This window comes from Prionailurus bengalensis, chromosome D1 (genome assembly GCF_016509475.1).
Source record: "Prionailurus bengalensis isolate Pbe53 chromosome D1, Fcat_Pben_1.1_paternal_pri, whole genome shotgun sequence".
NCBI classification, from domain to species: domain Eukaryota; kingdom Metazoa; phylum Chordata; class Mammalia; order Carnivora; family Felidae; genus Prionailurus; species Prionailurus bengalensis.
The window spans coordinates 49732642-49752540 of NC_057346.1; the positions used below are offsets into that span (position 1 = coordinate 49732642).

Sequence of the window (19899 nt, forward strand, 5' to 3'; positions counted from 1 at the left end):
TGGTCCTTTGAATATTCCAAGAGTGAAAGAGAGAGCCTGGTCTTAAAATACTTTTTAAAGTTAAAAACAAAAACAAAAACAAAAACACTTCTTGTGGCATATTACAGAGTCTTTTCATATTTTCTTCTCAAAATGAGATCATTCCTTTGCACCATTTAAGAGCCTGAGACTCAGGGATGGTGAATAAAAAGCACCACTATCTCAAGCCTGCATTCTGAGCTTTTATGTCTCATTGCCTGTCACAAGGAAGCTTCCTGGACATTTTAAACTTTTTAAAAACTTCAATTCAATAAAAATGAAGATTTTCCTTTTAGGTCACCATTTCTTCTGGCAGACTGAGTCTAAAATGCACTTTATTTCCCTTTAATTTAACAGCTCCAGCAGCTTTTCCAGTTAAATCGACTGTTCATTATTGAGCCCCATTTATGAAGGGGCTGTGCAGTGCAGTTTAATGAATCCTTGGCACAAAGCTCCCTTTCAGGACTGGGAAAGAATAGAGGCTGTTCAGGCCCTGTAGGGCTGTATGTCAAAGCCAGCCCATAATGCCTGTCAGCCAAGGGCAGAAATTCCCACTGATATAAGAATGTGCAAGAAATCAACTTTCACCACCGATGAGCAGATTAAGACACGATCAGGAAATGAGACTGTAGGTTTAGAACAGTGACACCTGTTTGAACAGAGGGATTTTCCCATCCCTTGATCACTGTGTGCCTGGAGTGGGGGCTGGTAGAAACGGCAGCCCAGCCAAGGCCTCAAAGCCTTCCAGGGTCTTCTGAGAGGGGACGATCCAATATTGTGGGTGGAGGCACCTTTGGGCTAGGTCTTGTGCTAAGTGCTCTCATATTCCTTTTTCCACTTTAATCTTCATAAGAAGCCTATGAGAATTATTTACATGTAACAAGAGAGGAAACAAAGGCTCATGGTGCTTTATTTCTGGTTCAAGGTGGCAGTACTAATTAGCCACTAAGTGGCAATGAGGAGGTGGAATGTAGGCCTGTCTGGCTCCCAAGTGTCTGTCTTTTCTAGTGGTCTGAAGTGAGGCTCATCAATAGATTTTGTCCTTTGGAAATATCCAAGTTCTAGTCACTAGGAAGAGTTAAAAATTTTTAATTGCGTGGGATATACATTGATTGCCTACTTTGTGCTAGGCATATGTGGTATACATTGGGATTGCAGGCAGATGAGCTATGGCATGAAAATATGAGCAGTGGTAGTAATGGGCTTCCCATACTGCTAGACAGGCCTGGGTTTAAGTCCTAACTCTGAGTATATATAACTTGCATACCTTTCAGACCTTGGGAAACCTTGGGAAAGTCCCTGTCACTAAGCCTTGGCTGGGCTGCTCTTTTCCCAGCCTCTACCCTAGCTGCACAGTAGTCAACTGATGGTGGCTCTGGTGCTGCTGACTACTCTCCTAAGGGTAACACAGTCCAGAGGATTTCTGCAGAAAGAAGTCCTGGATGCTTTTGTGTAGATACTATGAGATCCCCTGATTCTCAAAATGGGTGTGTAGATTCGTTTTCTTTCAGCATCATGGAGCAGATCAAGCCTGTTGAAGTATAATTGTTAAAAAGGTAAAATCATGATTCTCAGGCAAATATAAATGAACCACAGGTAAGAGAGTCTATTTAATTTATGAATTAGTAAAGAAGCCATTAAGATGTTATGGTTGGTTCAAAGAACATTTAAAAAGCCAGGTATATATTATTACAATATTAGGGTGAGTTTGCATAAAAGCTGGGCTATAGGTCTCTGTGGTTCCATGGATAGAAATTTGCATATCTACTGGGCAAAATTCTACCAGGTGATAAGTAGTTTTACTAAATCTGGAAACTTCAACTAATAACAAACTGTGAGAAAAATTAAATTCATTATTCTAGACAATCTCTGGGTGGTCTTTGTGCCTGCGTAACAGTGAAAGAATGTAGGACTCACATTTCTACTTCATTTCCAAGTTTTGTGTAACTTTTATGACAAGACTTATATTTTATCGACAAGTAAATTTGGAACCACCTAGATAGAGGAAATGATTTTCCCACATCATAGTGAGTTATTGGCAAAGCCAGAACTAAAATCCTGGTCTCCTGTCTTCCTAAAAGTGTTTGTTCCACTTTACTGTTATAGAACCACATAGCAACCCTATCTCCTCCTCTAGAGACCAGAGAAGAGGAGAACTCACACTTTTCTGATTGTAGAGAGTGAAGGGGCATGCATTTTCTAGGGAAGCTTTTAAATTAAGATCAATGAAATATGGAAATAAGAAATAAATGCTAACTGACCCATTTTACTAAGATACAAATTAAAAAGTTAACCTTGGGGTTTACTTCTTACTAACAGCACAGAAGGTAGTTTGGTTCCTCAGATAAGGATCCCTAGAAACAGACCTTGAGATGGAGAGTTGTGCTCAGAAGGTTGATTGAGGGGGCTCTCCATAGATACACCTGTAGGAAGTGAGAAAGTCAAGATTGTGCAGAAGAAGGTGACCTGCTATCAGCCTCAGCTGATCTTGTGGAAAGCTCTGGACCTAGGATGGCCTTTCACACTTGACTCAAATTGAAGCAAGGTGGGGGTTCTGGCCTTTGTAGCCCTCCATCTGCCAGTCATTGGTCTCTGGTGCACCTGGGGAAGGATATGACCTTGAGCAAGGTAATTCCCTCAGCAGTGGGCAATGCTTGATAAGGGCTAGGGCTGTCAGCCATTAGTAGACAATAGAGTCAGCTGCTGGGGGATGGGTTCATCAGCTCCCAGAAGGGATCTGGGCAGAGTACCATGATTTCCACTTTGTATGATTTTTATTACAAAGTTACCTGTGATAAAAAGATTTCAACTCAAGGGCCAAAACTGATAGATTAGTAGTGTCAGGAGTACTATTTTGAGAAGGGTTCTAAGCTCATCTGGGCTAGGTAGAAAGAATGTGATGATTGATTAGTGATGTCTTTCAAACAGTGAGTCTTGATGCCACAATTCTTGGATTTAATGATGGTATAGAGTGACTGCACCATGAAGTTTGCCTATGACCATCCTGGTTTATGCCTTGCTTCCAGTGTAATTAGTGATAAGCAATTTTACCTTTTATTCTCAAAAATGTGGGGGCTCTTGGGTGGCTCAGTTGGTTGAGCTTCCGACTTTGGCTCAGGTCATGATCTCATGGTTTGTGAGTTCGAGCCCTGAGTTGGGCTCTGTGCTGCTGACAGCTCAGGGCCTGGAGCCTGCTTCAGATTCTGTGTCTCCCTCTTGCTCTGCCCCTCCCCCACTCATGCTCTGTCTCTCTGTCAAAATAAACATTTAAAAAAGTTATTTTCAAAAATGTACTCCCTTGGAAAATCAGTCATACTAAGACAGAAATTCTCAACCTTGCCATTCCTGCCTCTCTCTTCTGAAGAGTGCTCCTTTCTCTCTGGGCCCTATTTTGGAAAAAATAACCTAATATCCTCAGTGCATTTAGGCTTTCAAAACAGACTGGTAGAGGGACGCCTGGGTGGCTCATTTGGTTGAGCAGCCAACTCTTGGTTTCAGCTAGGGCCATGATCCCAGAGTCATGGGATCGAGCCCCAGATTGGGCTCTGTGCTGAGCATGGGTCCTGCTTAAGATTCTCTCTCTTTCTTTCTCTCCCTCTGCCCCTCTACCCCACTCATGCTCTCTCTCTCTCTCTCTCTCTCTTTCTCTCTCTCTCAAATAAAGAGGAAAAAAAAAAAAGACTGACGCAGAGGGTTTTCTTTAGCGACTTCTGCTTCTAGCTTGGCAACACAAAACTCTCCTGAGGCATAGGTGCAAATGTCCCTAGCAACCTTTCTAGAAAGGGCACAGAGTTAGTTCGTGGTGGTTGGACATGTAAGGCAAAGTACAGAGAGAATAAAACAAATTACAACCACAGAAAATTATTCTGCTGCATGGTAAAACAGAATGTTGTAGATATAGCTACCATCTGGCCCCACTGAAGGTATGTTGGCAAGATTCTCAAGTCTGGAAGAGAATGTCGAGATCATCTATCCATTTTATAGATGGGAGACAGGCCAAGGTAACACTCTAGGTAGTTGTGAAGCAGGGATCAGGACACTGGTTCCTTAAATCTCCCAGTCTAGAGCTTCTACTGGACCAGCTTCAGTTGGCCAAGGAGAAATTAGCAGAGTCTGTAGCAGTGACAACAACATGGAGTCAGCAATTTGGCCTTGGATAAAAGAAAAAGATTGCTCTCAGACCTGGGATGACTTGGCAGAGGCGCTGGCAAGGAAATTGCTATACGCAAGAGCATGGGCATTATTTTTCTTCTGTAAACAGAGCATGGCATCAGGTTGGGGGCCAAAGTCTTCTCTGGTGCCAGGAAAGTGACAGAGGCTAAAAACTGCTACCACGGATGAGGCGGTTTGCCACATGCCATGGAACACAAAGATAAATAAGCTCCTCTGCTCAGAAATCTCCGGTGGTTCTCTCCATTTTCCTAAGATCAAATCTAAGCTCCTCTGTATAGCATTTGAGGCACCCTTTCTGGTCTTGTCTCTCTCTACTCCCTGTCTCACACCCTATATTCCAACGACATGGTACTCCTGCAGTTACCCTGACACTACCCTGCACTTTTATACCTCTGTGTCCTGGCTCACGAGGCTCTCTGTAGGATGCCCTTCCCACCACCTTTTTAAAAACTTTTATTTACCAAAACTCTCCTTATCTTTTAGAGCACAACTCAACGGCATGTTCTTTATGAAGGCTTCTCCCCCTTCTGTGCTCCATGTGCCTTTATTCGAACGCTGTCCTGAGGACAGAAAACATGTCTGGCATTTCTCCATGTCTAGAGCGTGGTGTACCTAGGATATTGCAGGTGCTCAGCAAATGTCTGCTGAATGAATAAATTGACATGACTGTTGGACTAAAATAAATCATTGGGAATATATCTGTCTTCTTAGGACCAGGACTTAATTACATGTGTATCTTTGGTGCTTAGGATGGTGCCTACCACATAGTAGGTCCCAATAGATATTTCTTTTTTTTTTTTTTAAGTTTACTTATTTTGAGAGAAAGAGAGTAGGGGAGAGGCAGAGAGAGAGGAAGAGACAGAAAATCCCAAGTAGGCTCTGCACTGTCAGCAAGGAGCCTGATGCAGGGCTTGAACCCATGAATCATCAGATGCTTCACTGACTGAGCCACCCACATGCCCCCCAATAGATATTTCTTAAGGGACAGAGATAGACAAGTACACAAATAGTTGATATACGGCAGACTGGGCATGGAGACGCTGGACTTATATTTGAAGCTAAACGCTGACCGTACCAGCTCCTTGACCATCAACAAGTGCCTAAGCTCTGTGAGTTTAGGTATCTTCAGTACAATGGGGATGATATTAACTACCTGAAAGCGTTATTGTGAGGGTTAAATGAATAATGAAGGTGCCCAGTATACTTCAGATGTACAGTGGGAACTCAGTAAATGCTTGTTGAGTGAATGGGTGGATGAATAAAAAAGTGTCATTAAAGAGACTGAGGTAAAGCATCAGGAAAGCAGGAGGGAGAGAGATATGGCAGCCTGAGTTGGTGGTAACAAAGACCTGGGAGGGCTTTTTGAGAGAAAGGTTAACATTTAATATGGATTTGAAAGCAGAATAGGATTCTCAGAAAGTGCAGTGGAATTAGTGATACCTTATTCTACCTTATAGACCTATACCCTAGTTTATTTTCAGCTGCCCCTAATGCTATGCCCAACAAAAGTCACTGTAACAATAATGAGGAAAGACCAAGCATAATATAGCAAAACAAGTGTTTAGGTAGGGGAGTCTAAATTCAGGTTCTCTTTTCATAAAAGTGATTTTGAGGGATTGGGGGAGGGAGATTGAAAGATAGGGTGGTATCCTAAGACTTAAAAGCTCCCCCTTTATTCATTTCCTCCTTGGTGCTGTCAGGAAATGCTTTCCGGAAAGAACAGGCAGGTTTAATGCAATTATGTCGTGTTGGCCCTCCCCAGTTTGGCCATGTGCTAGGCAACTCCAGCTGGCCTCACACAAGAGAAAACAAACTTCAGCTGCCCCTTAGGCCATTGTTTTAGCACTCCGCAGAGAAGGGTTCCAGCGGCTGATCCGAGCTGCTTAAGCTGTTTAATTGAATGAATTCAACCTCATATAATAGGATCTAGGTCTTTAAGCATTTCTGTCTGGCGTACCGGATATTAGGCTGAGGGCTGCTCAAGTTACCCGGCCTTGCTGAGACCCTGCGTGTCTCCAGTGTTGGCACTTGTCACATTCTGGTATAAACCTCCGTGGGCTCAGAGCAGCCTTATGCTCTGCCCTGATGGATATTGCTTCGCATTGATTCAACTTAAGTCTCTAAGAGGGGTATGCAATCAGGTATTTGAATGAAGTCTGAACCAAAGAAGATTCCACATGCAGGGACGTGTAATTTTTCTCATTTGTTCTTTTTTTTTTAATGTTTATTTTTATTTTTTGAGAGAGACAGAGACAGAGTGTGAGCAGGGGAGGGCAGAGAGAGAGGGACACACAGAATCTGAAGCAGGCTCCAGGCTCTGAGCTGTCAGCACAGAACCTGACACTGGGCTTGAACTCACAAACCATGAGACCTGAGTCAAAGTCGACCGACCACTTAACCGACTGAGCCACCCAGGCACCCCAAGCTTCTACTTCTAAGCTGAGATCATGCTCTCATTGAGGCGACCCCTTCAGACAACTGCTTGAAGTGGTGATGCAAAAACCTAGCTACTTCTGCCTAGTGCAGTGCTCCTTTAATGAGTCCTCTTTGCAGCAGACGTCTCTGGGCTTGCAGATACTTCTGTCAGATCTACGGAACTGTCTGAGGCCCTCCCTGCTGGATTTGGCCTCTTCTTTCCTTTCCTTTCAGAAGTCTCAGATATGCATTGGAATCTGAAGGCTCTCCTTGTCCAGTTCGGATTTCTCTCCCTTTTATCTTCTGTGTTATCCCTCAAAAGGCTGCCTTCCCTGAAACTGTTGGTTATAGAACACTTAATATCTTTTCCATCTGTTTTCCAGTCCTCCCTTGATATAGTTCTAGCACAAAGCTTAGTTTAATTAATATTCAATGATTATTCTATTATTAGTAAATATTCTTCACAGCTCATTTACATTTTATTGAAATTTCTTGTACAGCTTTTGTTTTACCCTATGTTAATAACTGCCTTATTTTGGTGGAGGGGGACTTAGTTTTCTATATACATTTCACTAATTCTTCCCTAAACAGGTTAACAGAATGGTAACACCTTCTTATAGAATTTAGAATGCTTTTGAATGCAAGTAGCATTATGCCCAGCTAAAAGTAGCCTAAACAAAAGAGGTTTATTATTTCACCCTTCAAGAAGTCTGCAGATAGAGAGTTCTGGGGTTAGTTAATGCAGTGACATTATAATATCATTGAGGATTTCAGGTGCTTTTCACATTTCTGGTCTGCCAACCTCAGCATGTTGATTTTTTTGTTTTTTTGGCTTGCCCCTTCATGGTTATAAGATGGCTGCCACAGCTCCAAATATCATTTGCATATGAACAAAGGCAGGAAGAAGAACATTTCTTCTCCTCTTTCTTTTCTCTCCTTTTATCTCTCTTTTTGATATGTAGGTAAGGGGGTACTTTCCTTGAATTCCAATAGATTTCTCTTAATGTCTCATTGGCCAAGATTGGATCTCGAGCCCATGCTGTAGTTACAAGGGAAGTGCAATTGTCTGTCATATTCAGCCTCCACAGAAGTAGGTGGGCCCTGTCAGGTAAGGATAAGAATAAGGGTAGGATATTGAGAGCAGCAAGGGTATCTGCCACCTCCTACCATTATGGTCAAACACATAAGTATATCTATCATTTCCATTTATTTGTTTTGAGACATCCCCTCCTTCTCCAGGAATTCTCCATTTTCCTGTTTAGATTTGGATTGATTGTCATCCCTCAGTCTCTATATGGTTATTGTTGTGATATTTTCTTGGTCATCATCCAGGGAATTCTATTCGATTCTATCTCATGATGGATCTCCTGTTTTCTGGATACTCTTTTCTTCTATTTCTTAATGGAGTACATTATTCTTGGTTCCCTGAGAAAAGTTTCTTGAGAGATAATTTTATAAGATATTGTATCTGAAAATGTGGCTATGCTCTGCTTATGCTTGAGTGACCATTGGGTTTGGTATAGAATTCTAAGTAGGAAATAATTTTCTTTCAGATTTTTAAGTTCATTGCTCCATTGTTTTCCAACTATTGTTAATGAGAAATCTGATGGTGTTCTGATTCCATTTTTATTTTCATTTTTTGTTCATGATGGTAATTTTTCTCTAGAGTCCTTTATTCCTTGATATTCTAAAAATTTATAATATGCTTTGGTGTGAGTCTTTTTTCATTAAGTTTGCCAGGCATTTAGGGGGTTCTTTTATTCTGGAAATGCATATCTTATAATTCTACAAAATTTCCTTCTTTAATTTCTTTCACAATATTTTCTTCTCTGACTTATCTATTCTCTTTTCTGAAATTTCTTTAGGCTAAATATTGAACATCTCTTTGACTTTTTGTTTTTTCTAGGATATTTCCTCAACTTTATCTTCCAATTCTTCTCTTGACTTTTTAAAATGTATTACCACAAGTTTCTAAGAGCTCTTTATTTTTTGATACCGTTTCCTTTTTTTGGTAGCATCTAATTCTTGTTTCATGACTGCAATATTTTCTCTTATCTTTTTAATGTTATTTTATCTCTTTAAATTATAATTTATAGGGAGTTTTCTTTTGTTTTTTGCATTGTCAGTTTCCTCTAGGATTCTCATCTCCCAAGGTTTTTGCTTTTGTTTTGTTTTGTTTTTGTTTGTTTGTCTCTGCCATCCATGTTGAGGACATTGCCCAAATATTTGATGAACCTTGCATGACAATTTATGTTTAAGAGTGGATAACTAAAAGGCTTACTGGAAGGCCACCCAACTTTTTCTCTTGTGCTGGTAACTGCATAGAGAAGACAACTCCAATTTCCTGATTGAGTAGGTAACTTGCTGCAAACATTCTAGAAACTGACTGAAAAGGTTGAAGGTCATAATTCATAATGCAGAACCTCATTTAATCCTCTGTTTTCAGTACAATGTCTCATTGCTCCCTCTCCATTGCGCATGGAATCTCCTAGACTAGAACCATTATGGTTCAGTTTCATAGAAATAAAAATCTTGTTTTCAAATCCAATTAGGAGAGATGTTGTTATGTGGCTGCATGGGTTGGGGAAGGGATCTTAGAACCTAACTGCTTCTTACACAGGCTTTCAACCAATTCTCCTATTTTCAGTACCTCTCCTCACTCTTGCTTTCTTAAATACTGAAGCTTTCCTGGTCAGCTAGTTTCCAAATCAGCTAGCTTCCAAATTTCTTCTTCCTTTTTCTTTTCTTTTGCCATGCTTTTATAAATTATTATGCTTATAGATACATTTATGCCAGCATATACATTTTATATTTTCATTTGTCTTATTCACTATACATAACATACATTTATAATGTTTTTTACATTTCCTCACTAATTTAATACTACAAAAACTGCTTTGAAGCTATTGATCTGCTTTCATAGATTTAACATCCAGATGTACTGTATTAATAATGAAGAGAGTGAAAATGTTACCAGCAAAACCTGTAATGTGTAAATTATATAAAAATGAGGTGAAAAGCACCTCTCTTAACTGAATGGTCACATAATTTAATTAGAACAAACATATTCAGAACAAACATATTATAATACATGTGTAATAACTAGGATGTGATGATAAAGAATAAATTGAGGGGTGCCTGGGTGACTCAGTCAGTTAAGCTGCCAACTTGATTTCAGCTCAGGTCATGATCTCAGGGTCATGAGACCAATCCCCACATGGAGCCTACTTAAGATTCTCTCTCTCCCCCTCCTCCCCACCCCCACTTGCACCCCCTGTTTGTGCTCACTCTCTATCTCTCTGTCAAAAAAAAGACTAAATTGTGATTTCTGTGAAAGTCATATTTAATTTTTAATTTAAAATTTATGGAATATATTCCCACAAAATTGTTTCAGCTCTCTTTTCTTTTGAAATCACTAGGGATCACCTGAGCAATCAATCATTGATAACAAGCAGGGGATGGAGGGCACAGTATAGGAAACACTGACTTAGTGATTGTCTAGGGTAGGAGAGTCTAATGTTGCTTTTATGGTACTGCTTGCTGCCCTGGTTTAGCAATATTCTGGAAAGCTCACAGCATTAAAAAAAAATTGGACAGGGCTCCTGGGTGGCTCAGTCTGTTGAGCGTCCAACTTCGACTCAGGTGGTTTGGCTCAGGTGGTTCCCATGGTTCGTGAGTTCGTGGGTTTGAGCCTGCATCAGGCTTGCTGCAGAGACTGCTTGGGATCCTCTGTCCTCCTCTCTTTTTGCCCCTCCCCCACTTGCACTCTTTCTCTCTCAAAAATAAATAAACCTTAAAAAAATTGGACAGACACTGGTAGGATGCGTTCCAGTTTGCAAAGTGCTTTCACATCCATTATCTCAGTTGAAATAGGCAGGGCAGGGATTAGCCTTTTTTTTTTTTTTTAATTAAGGGATCATCTTTTATTTTTTTATTTCAAGTTTTTATTTAAATTCTGGTTAGTTAACATATATGGTAAAAATTGGTTTCACGTGTAGAATTTAGAATTTAGTGATTTCATTCTTTTATTTCATTCTTTTTGATGGCTGAGTAATGGCCATTTGGGCCATTTATCAGTCAGTGGCCATTTGAGATCTTTCCATAACTTGGCTATCGATGATAATGCTGCTATAAACTTTGGGGTGCATGTACTCCTTTGAATCAGTATTTTTGTGTCCTTTGGGTAAATACCTAGTGGTGCGATTGCTGGGTGGTTGGGTAGTTCTATTTTTAATTTTTTCAGGAACCTCCACACTGTTTTTCCAGAGTGGCTGCACCAGTTTGCATTCCCACCAACAGTGTAAGCGTTCCCCTTTATTTGCATCCTCGCCAACATCTGCTGTTTCCTGTGTAGGGCAAGGATTATCTTGCTCAAGAGATATTTCCAAGGTATTCCATTAGAATGAAAGCTTTCTGTTTAGTTGCTTTTGATAGATTTATTGAAGTGTGGGGCTATTCTTCTGCAGAGAAGGCTATTATTTAACAAATAGCCCATGAAAGTTATTTCATGACAAACCATCACAATACTTATTGGCTTAGAACTAAAATTTATTACCTCATATGGTTGTATAGGTTGGCAATGTGAGTGGTTATTTCACAGGTCTTTCCTGGAACCACTCATGTGCTTCAGTTATCTGATGATTTGAGTGGGTTTGGAAGGTGCTGAGTGGCTTCACTGGCATGCCTGGCAGTGGTGCTGCCCATCATCAGGATTCTCCTGGGATTGTTCATAGTGTGGGGGTCTCAATATGAAAGTGGAAGCTGCACAATCTCTTGAGTTGGAAGTTGCAAAGGTTTGGAACTTGTGTGCTATCTCCAACACAGACTTAAAAGTGTGGAGAAATAAACCGCTTGGGAAGTTTCAATGTCACATTGTAATGGGGCTTGGACCCAGGGATCAGTGATTTATTGGGGCCATTTTTATAATGATCAGCCACAGCTGTTATTTATGAAGATTGGTCACTCCATTTTATACTTTTCTCTTGATGGGAACCCTTGAAAGAAATATCTGACTGTGTCTAGTAGCAAGGATTCTTCTTTTTATCCTAAGCAATTCATAACTACACTGATACCATGAAAGGAGAACCAGACGAGTAGGTAGTGAGTCTTGGTTTTACACTGAAGCTATTCATTGCAGCACTATTTGTGATACAAAAGGTCTGGGAAAAAAACCCAGCTAAGTTAATCATAACAGGACTGGTTGAATAAACTGTGGTAGATCCACCCAGTGGAATACTATGCAACTATAAAAGAAAAGGAATGAAGATATATTACTGTGAAGTAAAAAAAAAAAAAAGATAGAGGGAAGCATATATATGATTATCTAACAAAGAATAAGCCTGAACCCAAACAAAACAACAACAATGATAACCTATTGGAAGAGGGGACAAAATAGGGTAGAGGGGCTACAATGAAATCTAGCCCTTCCTGACTATGTCTTATGGTGTAGTTTTGAGTTTGAAACCACGTAAATCTTTAAAAATTATAAAACAAAATTAAACATGTATAAAGCAAGTTTTATATGAAACAAAGTAGAACAAGTGAACCCACCTGTCTATTGAATTCGTGACATAACCGCTAGGATTTTTTGAAGTGAAATTTAAAACATAGTAATTAGACTGTTCCTCACCAGTGGGATATGTTTGAAGGACAAAAGGATGGGGGAAAAAAGAAGGAAAGAAAAAGAATTGTTTGTAGTAATTATATTATTAAGAACATTGGCATTGTTATTATGAACGTATTACACATATTGTAGCATATATTCTATAGTGTGTGTGTGTGTGTGTGCATGTGTGTATACTATAGCATAAAAAAGAACATGAATCTGATCAAGCCTCTTCTTCTACTTCCCATTTACAGGAAACAGGGACCAAAGAAACATGTTAAATGACACCATGCAGATTGGATGCAGCTAACCAAGTTTAGAATGTGGGAAAGATGACAAGGCAAAGACCAGTTTCTTCAATAAACCAATTGCAAAGAAAACAGAAAGTGGAGGCAATATAGATTAACAGAGATTTAAGAGACATACCAAAACAATTCTTTGCTATTTCTTCCATTGAAGGTTGGATTCTAATTTCCCTCCCCTTGAATTTGATCTGGCCTTAGTGACTTGCTCGATCAACAGGATGTAGTGAAAATGACATTCTGGGAATTCTGGGGCTAGTTTGTAAGAAGCCTGGGAGGTGCCACATGAGGCCACTTGCAGCACTGTCTCTGGGATACCTGAGCCTAAGAAGTCTGAGTACTCTTAGACCAGTATGTTGGAGAGGCCAGCATTGTAGGCACAGGTGCAGTCATGTGAATGATGCCATCTTGGATCCTCCACACCAGCTATAGTCGATGTGGAGTGGACCAGAAGGATGACTCAGCCAAGCATTGCTCAATTAGTAATCCATAATACTGTGAGATATAATAAAATGTTTGTTTTTAGCTACTCAGTTTTGGAGTTGTTTGCTATACAACTATAGACAAACAGAGTAACATCTAATATTTTAAGATGGAAATTAAGATCTGGTGTTAGTAGAATGTGGTTTGCAGGAGGAAAGGATGACAAAAAAAACAAAAACAAACCAAGAGATATGTTTTTGGGCATGTTCAATTTGTGAGGTAATGTTATTTCATGATGAAAATGATAATAAATTGTGTGGTGAAATTGAGGAATTGATTTATTTTGAGGTTTCAAAAATAGCTATGAGAAATTGGTATGGGGGAGGGGAGAAAAGATGCATAATTATTTTTCCCTTTATGAATGTGCATTCCTGACATCTCTGAGGACTAAGATCGTCCTGCAGGGAGTATGATTAAAGTTACAAAGAGGAAAACAAAATAAGTAAGTCAGCTCTTGATCCTGCTGCTATATTTACCCACAAGAAAGGAGGCAGCTCTCAGGTGGGCTTTTGTTTAAGTAATGTCCTGAAATCCAAGTGTAAAAGAACAATATGAAATCTCAATTCTCCCAAACTGTTTGGGGCAGTTCAGCCCTTGAGCCCCTGGGGGGCTTGGTTCCCAAGGAGACTAATCCCACTTGCTTAGCATTAGGTATCACTAGGGCAAAAGAGCTCTAGTCTGGAGCTCTGCAGAGAGGCCCTTGCGCAGGCTGGAGCTGGGTCCCTTTGCCCCATAGGAAGTGAAGTGTATTGATGTCAAAGCCATTCAAGTGAGTGTGCTCACTCAGGGTGTAGGAGGAGGGGCTGATGGGCTTGGCAGGATCTGGCCACTGACTGCTGAAACTAATTTCATCCCAGATACAGAGCTCTTCCCCAAAGGAAAGTAGATCAAGGGGGAAAGAAACTGAGACCATGAGGTAGGGTCTACATGAGCAATTTAGTTGGATATTGGAAGCTCTAAGGATTTATTTTGGCTTCAGGTGTTAGTTATTTCAAATAGAAGTTATTCTTTATTGCCTTATTTTCTATAGTTTTCCATAAACAGCCTTACTTTCACATAACCATATCTCTGTTCGGGCTGTTCCCAGAGATATTGCTTGTTTTCTCGGTATGCTCAAATGCCTCATTTAAGTCTTAGCTCAAATGCTACCTGTCTATGCAGGCTTCCCTGACTTTTCTGAGCCGACTGGTGGGTCCTTTGATCCCATCAACTATTACACCTTTAACTTACTGCCATTGAGACATGTATTACATTATATTACAATGACTTGTTTGCATGTCTTTCCATCAGAAAGGGTAGAGATCATGGCTTCTGGTATCTGTATTCCCCAGTACTAATACCAACATTGTTGGTGTCAATAATATCTGAATGAATAAGTGACTGGATGGATATTTTATGTCTAAGGATCAATTTTGTGAATCAGGCTATAGAACTTCCAAGCCATGAGTATCTTATATGTCTTTATATAGCTTTATGTTGACAAAGAACTTCCTCTTGCTCACATGGATTTTCACAATAGCCTTATCAAATTGGTTCACATTATTATTCCCATTTTATACATGGGAATATTGGGGGTTCAGATGGTTAAGTGACTTTTATATAACCAGTTGGATAATAAAAGGCAAGATTGGACTCCAATCTCAGGCTCTAATTTCAGCTCTTCCTCTGCGACATTATTTCTATAGCCGGCAAGTATAGCTGCTCTCTTGCATTTGAAAATAATCACTTTGTTGGGGGAAAGAACAAACGATGCTGATTTTATAGAGTGATGTGTTGTTAAGAAACTGGTGAGACCTAAGGAATCAAGAACATGGAAATTTGTGGAGCTGCTGTTTCATGCCAGGAGCTTTCTTATGCCCCAACTCACAAAAACCTTGAGGAGTTGAGATGATCTCTGTTGTACAGAGAGAAAAAAGTAAGACTCAGAGGTATTATTTGCCTGCTATGTCGTGAAATTCTCACACTCTGAGAACAGTTATGACCATCCCAATTTTCAGATAAGGAAACTGAGCCTTAGAAGATGAACTGACTTGTCCAAGGACATTCACCTAGCAAGTGGCAGGCCAGAATTTGAACCCGGCCTTATTAACTCCAAACAATCTCTGAGCTTAAAACTCCAAAGATAAGGAAGTGAAGGGATTTTACATATGAAACTTTTCACATTCCATTTATTTTGAATATGATTATGTTAGGGCTTAGTTAACTCTGCAGATTACAAGAGATTTTTCAGACTAAAGATATCAATTAAATGTAAAGCCATATGCAATCTGTGTCTGGGGATTTGTAAGAGTTGCTCAGTTAAAAGAAGGTGAAAAAAAGATGTTCTTAGCTGTCAGACCTGAAGGCCTATGGAATGGTCATGTCAGAAAGGAGAAGGTAAGTGCTGACAGCCACATCTGACAGGTGAAAAACACAAATTGGTAACAGGCTCACACAATTTTCTTACTGCAAATATCACCAAGAGTAAAACAGCCCGATCATGAAGAACAAAATCCTGTGTTACTCTAATAAAAGGAATATTATAACTGAGCCACCTTAATTAAAAAAATAAAAAGTTTGATTGAGCCATGTTGGCTTGGATAGTGTCTACTTCAATGGGAATGCTCTCTGGCTTCTCTTCTTTGCTAAGTCTGTACCTTCAGGGTGCTCAAAAATTTTGCTACATCCTGGAAAATGGAGGCTTAAAGAAAATAATTTTTTAATTTTTTTTTATTTTAGAGAGAGAGAGAGAGAGCACACACATGTGAGTGGGGGAAGGGCAGAGGGATTGAAAGAGAGAGAATCCCAAGCAGGCTCCGTGCTCAGGGAGGCTGATGCAGGGCCCGGGACCCTGGGATCGTGACCTGAGCTGAAATCAAGATGCTCAACCAACTGAGCCATGCAGGTGCCCCTCAAAGAAAAGAGTTTTATAAGAGATGGTCTGCATTTCCTTGGGGCAGACTCTGCACCTAAATTATCATAACTTACTTAGAGAACTCTTTATCACACATCTTATGTGTCTTTTCTATCATGATGTCTTCATATATGTGATCTCATTGAATCCTCATGAACACCCTGTGACAGAAAAGACACATAAGGGAATATAGTCACCTTTGTAGCGTGTTAGAAAAGTAAGGGCAAATACCCATCACAGGCTATGCAAGAGTCAACAAATAAGGATTTTCCACAGGATGTTTCCTTTAAATATGACAGGCACCCATGAGGTGGGCAACCTTACCTCCATTTAATGTGAATAAAAGACAGAAAGAGGTTAGCTGGTTTGACCAAAGCCATGTACCCATCAGAATCTGGATTTTAACCCAAACCACAGAGCTATTGAGTGGTGGAGCTAAGACAGAATGGGGGAAAGACCAGTCTTTTCTGAATCATCTTCTATGCTCTACCATATTGCTCATTTTCTCTATCTGAAGAGGATTGCCCAGGTGAAACTGGGTCGAAGTGAACTTCAGAGTGATCCTGAACAGAAGTTCCAGCTGGACAACTTAAATGGCATGACAAGTAGGGGAGAGGTTCTGATCCAGATTTTGTCCTAAGGTGCTGAGAGTTTTATACACACACAGGGTTCTCTCTCAAGCACCTGCTGGCTTAGTGGAGCAACTCCTTTCTCCTTTGCATCCTGCTGTCTATCTACAATACTAAAAGATGGACCAAGCGCTTGCCTCAATTTACTATAAACTAGTTGTTACTTTTAATAGAAACAAGGGTATAATAGAAATAGGGTAGAAGAAAGAGCATTGGTCTTAAGAGTCCTACAGACACTCCAGTTAGAGTCTTAGGACTAGGGCTACATCTTAAAGAGACCCTGGTTTCCTTTTCCCATCTTATAGATGAAGAAGAGGAGGCCAAGAGGGAGCACAAGTTCTGTCAAGAACTTAGGAATGGCTTTGGTGTTGAACTGGAGGGGATATAGCTTACGCGGCCAACTCAACGAACCTCTCTGAGGCTGTTTTTTTCATTTGTTAGATGAATATATGGTTACAATATGCACTTCACAGGGATACTGCTCACAGATTAAATGAGATAATGTACGGATAGCGCCTGGAATAAGCGAGCGCCCAGTAGCTGGTGGCTATTATTGTTACCAAAGCTGGGCTGAAACACTTCTCTGGACTCCTGCCTTCTCGACCTGACAGAGAGTCTCACGCGCCAGGGCGTGGTTGTAGAGGAGCTAGAATTTGTGGACGGGCCATCTAATCCTCGCCTCGTGCAGCTGCAGCTAGGCAAGAAAAGCGCCCCAGAGCGAAGGGAAACGAAGGGGTTAAAGTGACGAGCTTGAGAAAGCCCAGAAAGCTAGAAAAACGGCTCCCCCCCCCCCCCTCACCACCCAGGCTAAGTAAGCCCCTCCCCTCCACCACCGGGGCGGTAGCCGCGCTCTCCCTCCCTCCGCCCCTTGCTTACAAGACCTAATGAGCTCCCCCGCAAGGCCGAGCCGCGAGCCGGGCCCGGAGCGAGGAGGCTGCGCCGCGCGCGCCGCGCGAGGGCGGGAGCCGGGCCTGGGTCGCGGGCGGGAACCGGCCGGGGACGCACCCGCCGCGCTGCGGGTCTCCTGGGAGTCGCGGCGATGGCGGTGCAGGCGGCCCTCCTTAGCACGCACCCCTTCGTCCCCTTCGGCTTCGGGGGCTCCCCGGACGGGCTGGGGGGCGCCTTCGGAGCCCTGGACAAGGGCTGCTGTTTCGAGGATGATGAGACCGGGACGCCAGCGGGCGAGCTGCTGGCGGGCAACGAGGGCGGGGACATGCGCGAGGCCACCCGCGACCTGCTCAGCTTCATCGACTCGGCGTCCAGCAACATCAAGCTGGCACTGGACAAGCCAGGCAAGTCCAAGCGGAAGGTGAACCACCGCAAGTACCTGCAGAAGCAGATCAAGCGCTGCAGCGGCCTGATGGGCGCCGCGCCCCCCGGCCCGCCCTCTCCGGGCGCCGCCGACACGCCCGCCAAACGGCCGCTCGCCGCCCCCAGCGCCCAGGCCGTCGCGGTCCCGCCCCACGGCAAGGCTGTCCCCCGGCGGGAGGCATCGCAGGCCGCGGCGGCCGCTAGCCTACAGAGCCGGAGCCTGGCCGCGCTCTTCGACTCGCTGCGCCACGTCCCTGGGGACACCGAGCGGGCCGGGGGTTCGCTGGCTGCGCCCGCCGCCGGGCTCGGCGGAGCGGGCGCCGGGGGCTCGGGAGGGGAGGCGGCCGGCACCGCGGGAGGTACGGCGGTCCCCGGCGCCAGGAAGGTCCCGCTGCGGGCCCGCAACCTGCCCCCGTCCTTTTTCACCGAGCCGTCCCGGGCGGGCGGCGGCGGCTGCGGCCCGTCGGGGCCCGGCGTGAGCCTGGGCGACTTGGAGAAGGGCGCCGAGGCCCTGGAGTTCTTCGAGCTGCTGGGGCCCGACTACGGCGCCGGCACCGAGGCGAGCGTCTTGCTCGCCGCAGAGCCTCTCGATGTGTTCCCTACGGGAGCCGCCGTCCTGCGGGGCCCCCCGGAGTTGGAGCCCGGTCTCTTTGAGCCGCCACCTGCGATGGTGGGGAGCCTACTGTACTCCGAGTCCTGGAGCGCCCCGGGCTGCCCCCAGACCAAGAAGCCGCCCCTGGCTGCCCCCCGCGGCGGCTTGACCTTGAACGAGCCCTTGCGCCCCCTGTACCCCTCCGCCGCGGACTCTCCGGGAGCGGAGGACGGGCCCGGCCTTTTGGCGTCTTTCGCCCCCTTCTTCTCAGACTGCGCCCTGCCCGCGCCACCGCCGCCGCACCAGGTGTCCTACGATTACAGCGCCGGCTACAGCCGCACGGCTTACTCCAGCCTCTGGAGACCGGACGGGGTTTGGGAAGGGGCGCCCGGGGAGGAGGGGGCGCACCGGGACTGATGGAGGGGTACCGTAGCCTCCCCTTGGAGACAGCTGTGGGGAGCTCCCGCCTCTGGGTCTCTCCTAAGCTTAAGAACGCTGGGAAAGTGCACGTGGAGATGAAACGATTTAAAAATATTCACTTAATAAAAGAAACTTACGAAAAAGAAGAGGAGTTGGGGGTGGTTTTAATCACAGCCTCAAGTGTTTAAACAGAAACAAAAAACGTTGGTAGGTTCTTACTGGACCAGACCAGACCAGACGGGCTTTGGGAACTGGGGTGGGGCTGGCGGAAGGGGCAAGCGGTGGTTGCTGCAGCCCTTCTGCAACTTTTCAGCAAAAGGTCAGTGTGTGTAGTGTACTTGCGCCTTCCAAGCGGTGCGCTGGTCCCTCCCTTTCCTTCTCCTTTGAGTGCATTATGAATTAAAGCCTATATTGAAAAGAATGGAGCGAAGATATGTTATTGATTTGGGTGTTTTCTTAGAGGATGGTTCTCATTACGGTCTCTTGGCCTTGCTAGGTGAGAGTGTTATTGAAGACAGGAGGCCAGTGGCCCACTGCTGACCGCCTGGGTGTGGGACTCCTCTCTGCCCTCAGTGTTTTGTGCTCCCTTCCTCTTCCATTTCTTTTCCACTCTTAACGGTGCCGTTGCTTCCCTTCCTTCTCTTTCTCTGGTCTCTTGTTGCTCTCTTTCGAGATATATAAATAGAAATATATATATGTATACACACACACACATACGTATGTTTGTGTGTATATATATACATACATATATATTTCTGTTAGCTTTTCACGAAAATCTCTGACGTAGGAGGCTTAAATTTGGCAAAACTGGGGGTCAGTTTCTCTCCCTTTCCCATTCTTCAGCCACTTTGCGAGGATGGCACTAGGCACCTTATTTAAGTTTCCTTATCTGAGAGGAAGGGGATAATATGCCTTCACTGACCACTTCTTCATAGCTTGGTGGGTAGTGCAGAGGGGAAATACATAAAACTCCTTGGGGCTACTTGATTGGTTCTGCAGGTATACATATTTTATATACACATATTCATGGTTTATACATATGGAAGCCATTAGGATTG

General features: G+C 43.3%; 1 protein-coding gene and 1 long non-coding RNA gene across 2 annotated transcripts in view; both read left to right on the forward strand.

Annotated features, from left to right (window-relative positions):
- LOC122483276 overlaps positions 1–13265 on the forward strand; it is a 29929-nt gene extending 16664 nt beyond the window's left edge. The window contains exon 4 of the long non-coding RNA XR_006297372.1: positions 12466–13265. This is a non-coding gene — a long non-coding RNA (uncharacterized LOC122483276). The remainder of the gene's footprint in view (positions 1–12465) is intronic.
- Positions 13266–17427: 4162 nt separating this feature from the next.
- On the forward strand, positions 17428–19262 carry FAM181B (family with sequence similarity 181 member B). Its single transcript, XM_043580108.1, has one exon. It carries the CDS (start codon positions 17558–17560, stop codon positions 18836–18838), a length of 1281 nt encoding a protein of 426 aa, XP_043436043.1. The 5' UTR covers positions 17428–17557; the 3' UTR covers positions 18839–19262.
- The last annotated feature ends 637 nt before the right edge of the window (positions 19263–19899 follow it).